An 11,265-nucleotide genomic window follows, 5' to 3' on the forward strand; every position below is an offset into this window, starting at 1 on the left:
ATTTTTTTCTTTAGTTTTTTCTTTTACCTAGCAAAAAACAAAAAACAAAAAACAAAAAAAGAGAGAAGAATTTGCCCAGATTGCATCTAAAAATATTGAAGATTAAATGATATAATCAGGTCATTGAGAATAAGTTATTATGATCTTTTTTTACCTTCCGGCTTCCGCTCTCCTCATTACAATGTTAGGGCTTGCTAGCACAGATGGGGTCGAGCCCATTAAACTTGAAAGTCGTCCGAAGCTGGCTATACTTGCTGATCTATAATAAACGGCCTTATTATAGACCGCACCTCGATTGCTAATTGGCGCCTTTCCTGAATATTTATAGTCCATCCAATCCAACAGAGAGCACCTCTGAATTGGTTTAGGCTGAATTAGCTAGATTGGCATATACGGCCTTTCCTCCCTTGGCTCTATAATACGCCCACTGTTGGCAACTTTTTACAAATCAAAGTTCAACATGAAAAACTTACAAACAAACAAAAACTCTCTGCTATACCATGTTTAGAATAACTTGGACTTTTTGGTACGATATTCTGGCTGTCTGGTGTACCTTTTGTTTTTTTTATTATCTATGATAAGCCGGTCCATATCATAGATTCATGATGAGGGTCATTGGAACTTTCTTGATGAAGATTTTTATTTGGGTGAACGAATTTTCTCAGTAAAGTTTTCGTCAATAGCGTGCCAACCCAAAAAACAACAGAGAGTCAACCAGAATTTAGAGACCAAAAGTAAAACTGCTTTCAGGTATAATGAAATCACAGCTGGTTGATTGATTAATCAGCTTTCTTAAATAGTCAAAGTAACTACAAATTAACCCCAATTCCAATTCTAATATCAAACCATTAAATCCAACGTACTCAACTAGTAATCTCAATCTAATAATAGTCCTAATATAATCTAAAGTAATGGTTTTATTAATATCATGACCTGAATTTTACTTTCCACTTTTTCTAGAACTCCGACTAGCTAATTCAATCATATTTTCATACTCCAAATATTTGCCGAATTTATTCGATAAAATTCAACTAATTAATTTCTCAAAAACCTCAATAACATAAAATATATATATATATATATATATATATATATATATATATATATATATATATATATATTAAAATATGCATGCAGTATATATACTAAATAAACCATGCTAGTGCACCCCTAACGATCTGTATCACAAGTTCACAAATAAAAGTGCGAACACAAATTTTCTTAATCTTTTTAATATTCCTAATTTTAATCAACCAATAAAAAGGTGCCATCACAGTGAGAAATAAAATTTTGAAAGGTCAACTCCCACGGGCATTTACTCTTGCTTTGTTGGATGAATATGACACATACATCATAAATTCGAATCTATCTGTATGGCTTGACCTAGCCCTGCTTGCGTGAATGCTACGACAACGTCAATGCCAAATTTATTGGACTTGGACCACATGAATACCTCACTCTCCACGCGTAACCTGAAATGGTCAACCACCTTGAATGCTCAACAACTTGTCTCTTTTCACAGGCCTCCCTTCCTATATAAACCAATTCCCACCCCATATGGCTGACATACTTTTGATTTTTGCCAATCTCCTTCAACGCACACAGAGCTAACCAGTGCCCAATTCCTCAAAATTCCCTCTGAGTCTGATCGTAAGAAAAAGAAGTGAACCATGAATCAATCTTCGTTGCTTCTTCAAATCCCTCAACCCTCCACGCCCACATACAGAAATGGTGTGTCTTCCAACTCACCCATCCCTCAAGAGTATAGATTATCACCTCAACCTTATAAACCAAACCCCAAGCGATTTTCTCGATCCACAATAACTCTTCATTCTCACAATAATAGTCCCAAAATTTTCGTGCATGGAGACAGACTTCCAATTCTTCGGGATCTTTGCAGCAATCTTCCAGCAACTCCAACTTCATGTAAAATAGCAATGACAGAAGAAGAGATTGAAGAGCTAAGCAAAAGCATCTCAGGGTTGTATTTGAAAGGTCGTGTTGGCAAGCAAAGAGGTTTGAATTCTCCGACCACAAGTTCAAAGCAAAGGCGTTTTAATGTTAGTTCGACCACAACTCGTGGCGGTTCTGCTGGATTGTTTGGTGGCTTAATTCGGAGGCCTGGACGTTTCAAAGTACGGACTGTAGTTTTGGGAGGAACTTCAAGTTCTTCAACTACCAAATAAATCTGTAAAATCTAGTAAATGCTTAGAAAAGAAAAATGTATATGATGCCTTAGATCCAAATAATATTGATATGTTTAATTTGCTCTTCAGGTTCTTCTATTTATATGAATTGTAACTAAGCCTTCATATATATGAATAACTTGTTTTGGAGTTCAATTTTTCTTTTAATTTTATTAATTTAAAAAATCCAAAATAATAAGGGCGAATGGAATTTGGTTAAAATCAAAAGATAGTATCTTGCATTATGTTGGAATATTAATTAAATATTTTTAAATATTTCATTTTTTTCATAAGTTTAAGCATGATTCAAGCTATATCTCTTTCAATTAAATATTTTATATGTTTAACTTTATTTATTAAAAGAGAATATAAACCCACACATAAGGTGGGATATCGCAATATTAATTAAATAGGAACTTATCATTGGTCCATCAACTTCACCCTGTGCTGCTCGGAATATAATTTTCATTTTTTTTTTTTAAGTGAAATGACATAGAGATGATACATTTTACAGTTAGTTTATTTTATTGCATCTAACGGTGCAGAACAATGTACTTGATGTCATATCAATTAAATTTTGAAATGACATAACAAATTTAAATGAAACGGCATTGTATGTTTTGATCATTAAATTTGTAAAATATAATTTGTATTTTAAGTCATATACACCTTGTTGCCAATATGGTGTTATCATACTACAAATAGATAATTGAAAATTGAACATTCGGGCATCTTCACTCAAAACCGTGCATCAATGATTACCCCCATTACATATAGCATTTTTCCAAACCAAAGTCATGGATTATCCTCTCACTAAACTCGTTAAAAAGTTGACTAATAGTCTAATAAGGTGCTTATCAAACCACGAAGAGAAGATGGAATCATTACCAACTTGGTATAAAATCTTCCCCTAAAAAATTTTCGCCAAATACCAAAAAAGATCACCTAGGGTTTTCAAATGACCAAAAATCCATTTTCTTATCAAATGAATATATATGGATCTACCTCATCCTAGGGTTTTGTTGCATCCTTTGCAGACGATATATTGAAGAGTACTTCGACCATAATTTGTTCTTTACCTACCTTTCTCAGAGTGAATTTGACACTTAATTATCATGTTATAAGTGCAATCTTTCATGAGTTCATAGAAACCGGAAGGAAACCATATGGTCTATAGTTCATACTTTCAAAAGAAACTAGAAGTCCCTTGTGAGTACGATTTAGTAACTTTTCATGAAAGTTGTAATTAATGTCTGTATCGTATCGTCCGATATTATGTAGTCAACGTGAGAACTTAGAATTAACACCAACCATTCTGAAAAATAGATGACTTCGAAAGATCATTCGTACATGCATTTAGGCCTAGCTAGATAGAGATATGTTGACGTGCTTTACTTGTTTTGAAGTTGGTGAAACGTCTTTCTTTCTATGCAGCATATCTTCCTAAGCTGCCTTTTTGCAAGGCTTAATTTTCTGGTTTAGCTCCAATTGGCCCCTTAACATTACGGCCTTCTCCTCTCAACCGATTGAGGTTTGGACCAAAGGCCTTGCTTCGGCCTCACTCCTCTTTGAGCATCCCTATGAATGAAGTTCGTAACTTTCAAATCTCAGCCTTGGTGTTGCTAGATCACATTTGGATGGCTAGGAATAAACTAATTCATGAAGGGACTTAACCAATTTCCCAAGTAGTCCTCAAGCTAGCCAAGTCCACTCTTTGGCATCACCTTTCAGCTTGGCGTGGGGTCTTTGAGTCTACGTTATGGGCTCCTCCTCCTCTGGGTTCTTACAAAGTGAATTTTGATGTGGCCATTCGGCCTTCTTTTGCTCGGGCAATAGCTACTCTCAGAAACCATTAAGGGGAACTTCTTTGCCGTGAATTCCCTCAAGCTTCCTCCTATGGAAGCCAACTTGGGCGAGGCCATGCAGCCTTGCAAGCTGTGAGGCTAGCGGTCTCTTATGCAATCACGATTCACGGAACTGGGGGGACTGGCATAGGCCAGCCCCCTCCCCCCCAAAAAAATAAGGAAAAAAAAAAAAAAAAACAGGAAAATAGGAGTAGGACGAAATAAGGCCAAAGAGGGCTAAAATAGGGTCAAATTTGGCTCTATTGGGCTCTATTTTTAAACTTTTTGGCTTTATCCAATAAAAATTGTTTGCCCTATTCTTTATTTTTTTGGGCCATACTTATTATGTTTTTTTTTTTTTTTTGGCATTTACTTTCAAATGTTCACTTTTTTGGTCTTACAGTAGTAGTCTTTAGTTTAGAAAAAACAACCAAAATATTTTTTTTTTGATAAAAAAATTCTAAAGACAAAAAAAAGAAAAAAAAAAAAAATTTGGCTGATCCGCTTCCATAAAATTTTCCAGTTCCGTCCCTGCTCTTATGGTTGCCATTCTCTGGTCATTGAGGGTGATACTTGAAAGTCGTCCGAATCGGGCTATACTTGCTGATATATAATAAACGGCCTTATCTGGAATGGCCTCGATTGCTAATTGGCGCCTTTCCTGCATATTTTATAGTCCATCCAATCCAATAGAGAGCGCTTCTGAATTGGTTTAGGCTGAATTAGCTAGATTGGCATATACGGCCTTTCCTCCCTTGGCTCTATAATACGCCCACTTTTGGCAACTTTATACAAATCAAAATTCAACATGAAAAACTGACAAACAAACAAAAAGTCTCTGCTATACCATGTTTAGAATAACTTTGACTTTTTGGTACGATATTCTGGCTGTCTGATGTACCTTTTTTAAAAAAAAAAAAAAATGAAAAAAGAAAAAGAAAAAAATCACACATATATGACAAAATTAAGATATGGTAAAGCCGGTCCATAATCACAGATTCATGATGAGGGTCATTGGAGCTTTCTTGATGAAGATTTTTATTTGGGTGAACGAATTTTGTCGGTAAAGTTTTCCTCAATAGCGTGCCAACCCAAAAAACAACAAAGTCAACCAGAATTTAGAGACCAAAAGTAAAATTGCTTTCAGGTATAATTAAATCACAGCTGGTTGATTGATCAATCAACTCTCTTAAATAGTCAAAGTAACTACAAATTAACCCCAATTCCAATTCTACTGTCAAACCATTAAATCCAACGTACTCAACTAGTAATCTCAATCTAATAATAGTCCTAATATAATCTAAAGTAATGGTTTTATTAATATCATGACCTGAATTTTACTTTAAACTTTTTCTAGAACTCGGACTAATTCAATCCTATTTTCATACTCCAAATATTTGCCGAATTTATTCGATAAAATTCAACTAATTAATTTCTCAAAAACCTCAATAACATAAAATATTAAAATATGCAGTATATATATATATATATCATTATACTAAATAAACCATACTAGTGCATCCCTATCTGTGTCACAAGTTCACAAATAAAAGTGCTAACACAAATTTTCTTAATCTTTTAATATTCCTAATTTTAATCAACCAATAAAAAGGTGCCAGCACAGTGAGAAATTATAAAATTTTGAATGGTCAACTCCTACGGGCATTTACGTACTCTTGCTTTGTTAGATGAATATGACGTATATATCATAACTTGCCCACGTTTGATGCGGCAATTGCCCAACACGCTAAAAGACCAACAACAAGAGGTTTGTCTGGTTGGTAAAGTTTTAATCTCGTGGAAGCACCAGCCGAATTTTCAAATTACAAAATTTCAAAGTCTTTTTTTCTTTTGGTTGAACAGCTTCAAAAATATTACTTATTACAAAATTAGTATATTACGGATAAATATATAATTTAAAATTTAAAAGAAATTGTAAGTAATCATGATCATCAATCCGACCAATAAAATCGATATTATCAATTCATTTGACATGGTCCTGTATCATGTGGGTCGTTGAATGTTTGGTAATTATTATGATCGTGGGATGGGCCGATATGCATTCAACGAACGAAATCTTTTAACTTTGAACGTCCCAGAACTTTTCGAAATAACAAAAATATCATTGAAGAAATAATAAATCACATATGCATCCACAAATGAGCATTTCATACGTACTTACATTATTACAAGAACTCAGAACTTTCCAGTCTTTAACATCTACGATCCTCTTAAAAACTACAACCAAACACTGTTCATTGTGGGTAGGGGAGGCGAAACGGGAGCGTTTAGTGTTTACGATTCACATAAGGCTCGATGGTGAAGAAGGTCTGCAAAAACGCGAGCACTAAAAGAACAAGGGCCGCCATTGCCGAAATGAAGGACCACGGCGTATCAAAATACGTATACTTAAAGCTCGCCCACTGTACATGCCAACTGTTCCGGTAATACTGGTGCACGTCATTGAACAACTGGGACAAATAAGAAAGATTAGTATCAAACGCCACGTCCTTCCCCATATTGTTGATCAGCCGCGCCACCTCGGCGTCGTTACCGAAGTAATTCTCGATAATGTTGCGGTCGCAGAGGTACTCGACGTCCCTGGCGGTGTTCACGAGGCAATCCAAGAAAGTAGTGTAGGTGGTGAAGTGCATGGAGGAGCTACTGTGGCACTGCTCAAACGCCACACAGTTGAGTAATAAAGAGCTCATGAAATCGTCGATGGTTATGCTGGGCATCTCAATCACGCCGCGCCTGAACTTCACCACCAGGAAACTCTCCTCCGCCTTCTTGGCCTGATTGAGCTTGATCCCGGAGCTGCGGAGCTTCGAGACGCAGTGAATGATATGGGTGGGTGTGTCGACCTTGTGTGGAGGTGATTTTTCTCCCTGTGGGATAAAACTTGACCGAACCAAATCCAACAAATGCAGGCCTTTGAGATTGTTACAGCTCTCTATGACTTCGTCAGGTCTTTCCATTGAGTTGTTGAAGAATCGCATTGCGAGCAAGGACAAAGACGGGCCAGACTCCTCATCAGGTGTTTTGGAAATTTCAAACAACCGTTCGAGAACAAAGAAAGGGATCTGATTCTCGAGCCGGAGAAAGTCCCTGTAGAAAAAAGGTAATATCCACGACATAGTCACGAGAGGATCTTCGGGGTCGAACAGATTAGTCACGAGAGGATCTTCGGGGTCGAACAGATTCGTATTGTCAACCTTGCGAAACAATTCGAGTATAAAACAACCATCAAGAACCATCGTTTCGAGGAACTCGTCGGTTCCGAGGTGGATGGTTTCTGAATAACACTCTCTGGCATCCTTTTCAAGTGGGTGTATGCTTTTCAAGTAGTCTTCTAATGTTATACCTTTGGCTTCCTTCGTCCTGGATAGTAAAGAACGGAGGTAGCGCCACTTGTGCTCCTCCATCATTTGGAGATTAGGCTGGCCGCGGTGGTAGGGTCCGATGGAGACTATGCGGGGCTGGTACCACTCGCCGTTGATGTCGATTAGGTTATGGGGGACTCTGAAGATGCAACAACCGCTTCTTCCGGCGGCAATTCTTAGTAATTGCGGGGTGGTCTCGGAGATCCTCTTTTCCATCTGGGCAAGCCGCTCCTTGTCGACCTCCCAAATCGTGACGACGTGACTGCCTTCTTGTTCTGCAGAATTGCTTCCCATCGTAGATTTTGGAGGTTTGGAGTATGGGTGTGGAGACGAAGCTGGTTTGTCGCCCAGGAAGGAGTCTGGTGATGCGAGCTCCTTAGCCTTGGCGTCTGAGTAAGCATGGGTCTTTGTCAAAATGTCAATATAATATTTCTATATTTAATAGTCTGTAGCCTCATTTACTATGCAGAACCATAACCAATTTCTCCGGCCACCCTGTCATATCAGTTTTAAATGAAACGGAGATATTATTTTTTGATTGCATACTTTCTGTTTTTTTTTTTTTTAAGTGAAAATGAAAATTAATAATATTCACTCAAAATGGAAATTATATGAGGATTATAGTTATATAACGATGGTATAACAATATGCTAAATATATAGCATTATTTTCGGAGAAAATTAAATTATAATTTAATTTTGTAATAAAACGTGCTAGCCATCACCCCTTTTCTCATTGGGTTTCGTACATTCTCGATGTTCTGAACCTTATCCATGTTGACTAGTAAAAATTTCGGGTTGCTTGTTGTGTTAAACTATCTCTGATTAAGTTAACTAATTGTCTTGAGATATTATCATACAATGTGGGACTATGAGCTGCACTCTTGATTTTATTCTATATTTAAGCAAGATGGAGACCATGAACTTGTTAGAAGTCCCACATTGCCTGGATATTAAGGAGATTGGTCATTTATAAGTTGAGGGAAAACCTCAACTCTTGAGCTAGCTTTTGGGTTGAGTTAGGCCCAAGACCCATTTCTAACATGGTATCAGAGCCTAACCCAATTAATTGGCTGTGGCCCACCGTCACCCATTGTCGCACGTGTTGGCTTGGATGTCCTCCCCTCACACGTGAGGGGGCGTGTTAGAAGTTTCCCACATTGCCTGGGTATTAAGGAGATTGACCATTTATAAGTTGAGGGGAAACCTCAACTCTTGAGCTAGCTTTTGGGTTAAGTTAGGCCCAAGACCCATTTCTAACAGAGCTATCTCTGATTAAGTTAACTAATTGTCTTGAGATATTATCATACAATGTGGGACCATGAGCTGCACTCTTGATTTTATTCCATTTTTAAGCAAGATGGGGAGACCCATAAATCCAAATTTCTGTAGATGGATTAGGACCACATAATAAAGCCATAGTATAATGGTAACAAAAACAATGAGACATCTATGCCCGATCTTCAGCACTCCTTCAGTTTTTTTGTCTATATCGCTAGTAATGTGGTAATACGTTAGAAAAAGTTCATTTGTTCATTTCAAAATTTATTTGAACATATAATTTTTATATGAACTATATCAGAATATTACTATCTAAATTACTAATAATTTAAGCAGTAAATTATTAAAAATCTCAATCCAAAAAGACAGGGATAAGGTAGAGTTTAGTATGGGCAGGGGCCATTGACCAACAAATTGTGTTGTTAGGGCCGATATGTGAAAAAATAAAATTAAAAATTAAAAAAATTATGTTTTTACCTTTTTTTTCTTATGAGTTGGGGGTGGCCCATATAGGCGATGGCCAACCCCTTCCTCGGTCCCTCCCTGCAAAGAGACATCACCATCCTCATCAAGCTTTGTTTTATGGTTCAAAATCACCGGGATTTTATACAAGTTTTCTCTGTGTGAGTTCATATTTTTCAAAGTCAATGAAGTATAGTCTTCAGTTTGGATCATAGAACCCCGACAAATAAAAAAAAAAAATAGATCAATTAGTAGAGACCATGTGGAAAGAAAAACGTTTCCAATTAATTCAACAAAATTTCCTTCCATAGACCTTAGAAATTCCCAACCCCTAATATATCAATACATCAAATCAAACCTTCCTAAATCCCTAAGTTCAATACATCAACCTTCATCAATTGGAAAATTTAGGTTCAAATTTCTGCTTCCCCGTGAAAATTTGGATTTGGTATGACATGTTGGGCACTGCACGATTATTAAGCTTTGATTGGTCCGTTTGAGCCCATCGTAGCCCATTAAAAATTGTGCCCCCATCATAACCGTGCATTGCCAAGCTCCATAAAATGTTGTCTTTTTCAAACAGGTTGGAATTACAGCATCTGTGCAAAAGGGCTTTTCACTTTTGGGTGGCTTAATCAGAGCATTAAAAACAAAGCAATACATGTACAAATGAAACCTCTAGCACCAATCCTTTCAAATTATGATAGGCCCATTAAGTCGCCCATTGTCTCTTGCACTGTCCAGATTACCGGGGTGAGGATCAGCCCCTATGCCATGCTTTCAAGTAATTACCCCGCAAGGCTTTAGAGGGTTAGATCCCTTGAAATTTTTAGGCTAATTTTAGTTTTTGAAATTTTAGATCTAAGTCATTCATTTTTATTTAAGAGCCATTATCTTTCTACGTGTCCCACTATTAATAAAATAATAAAATAATAATGATTATTAATATCATTAAAATTTTATTATTATTATTTTATTAGCAGTAGGACACGTGGCAAAATAATAACTCTTGAATGAAAGTTGATGGCCTGAATTTAAAATTTCATAAACTAAAATTCTCCTAGGAATTCCAGGGTATCTGATCCGGCTTTGGAAACCTTATCTGAGCTTGGAATAATGGACAAGCGAAGTGACAAGCAAGGACGAAGAAGAAGATGGCTTTACATCTTTGGAAAATGCCTCCAAAGCAGCACACGTACGCCTCTTCAGGAAAATTCAACGAAACGGATCGAGCCCTTGTAGACTGGATGCATGGCGTCTGATCATCTCATGGAACTTCTTCCTAGCTACCTGCCTAATTTCTCTTTTGCTTGCTGCTTTGGATGAATTAAGCATTACATATTCGATGGAAGTGCCTCGCACGTTACAATAAAAGAAGTAGAAGGTTTGTCAGGTTAGAAAATTAAGTTTGAATGTTAGATAGCCTCGCAACTCTTTTGTAGCGTAGAATGTTTGTTAGGAAACGTTGCAAATAATCAATCGTCGACAATGGTTCTGATTTAATGGGCCTTTTATGTTTTTTAATGAACAAAATCTCTTTACTTTGAACGTCCCAGAACTTTTTGAAATAACAAATATATCATTGAGGAATTAATATATATCACTTCTGCATCCACAAAACTTCCATTTCATATATATATACTTCCCTGTTTTACATTATAAGAACTCAAAACTCGCACAACAAACTATGTACACTCTTAAAACTATTAATTACCAAAGAGTTTTTATCGTGTGGAGGGGGCAGCCGGCCGGAACGGGAGGGTTCAGGGGCGAGGATAGATGGTGTAAAAGGTCTGCAAAAACGCGAGCACTAAAAGCACAAACGCAGCCACTGCCGAAATGAACGACCACGGCGTTTTAAAATACGTATACTGGAAGCTCGCATATTGAACATGCCAACTGTTCCCGTGATATTCGTGCACGTCATTGAACAATTTCGACAAATAACAAACATTAATATCAAACGCCACGTCCTTGCCTAAATTGTTGATGAACCGCGCAACTTCCGCCTCGGTGCCTAAGTAGTTCTCAACGATGTTGCGGTCGCAAAGGTACTCCACGTCCTTGGCCGTGTTCACAAGGCAATCCAACAAAGTCGCGTAAGTGGTAA

General features: G+C 37.0%; 2 protein-coding genes across 2 annotated transcripts in view; both read right to left on the bottom strand.

The window, feature by feature from the left end:
- Window positions 1-6,182: 6,182 nt before the first annotated feature.
- LOC132192315 (UPF0481 protein At3g47200-like) lies at window positions 6,183-7,850 on the bottom strand. The gene has a single exon (XM_059607612.1). The coding sequence runs from the start codon at window positions 7,705-7,707 to the stop codon at window positions 6,319-6,321; it is 1,389 nt and encodes a 462-aa protein (XP_059463595.1). The 5' UTR covers window positions 7,708-7,850; the 3' UTR covers window positions 6,183-6,318.
- A 2,925-nt stretch (window positions 7,851-10,775) lies between these two features.
- The window catches only part of LOC132191671 (UPF0481 protein At3g47200-like), a 1,768-nt gene continuing 1,278 nt past the window's right edge, over window positions 10,776-11,265 (bottom strand). The window contains exon 2 of the mRNA XM_059606764.1: window positions 10,776-11,263. Coding sequence (XP_059462747.1) covers window positions 10,919-11,263 — 345 coding nt within the window. The 3' untranslated portion in view covers window positions 10,776-10,918. The remainder of the gene's footprint in view (window positions 11,264-11,265) is intronic.

The sequence above is a fragment of the Corylus avellana genome, chromosome ca9 (genome assembly GCF_901000735.1).
Source record: "Corylus avellana chromosome ca9, CavTom2PMs-1.0".
In the NCBI taxonomy this organism is placed as follows: domain Eukaryota; kingdom Viridiplantae; phylum Streptophyta; class Magnoliopsida; order Fagales; family Betulaceae; genus Corylus; species Corylus avellana.

Excerpts from the sequence above, each read along its gene's own strand:
- LOC132192315 (XM_059607612.1), bottom strand. The coding sequence starts at position 7,707 with ATGGGAAGCAATTCTGCAGAACAAGAAGGCAGTCACGTCGTCACGATT.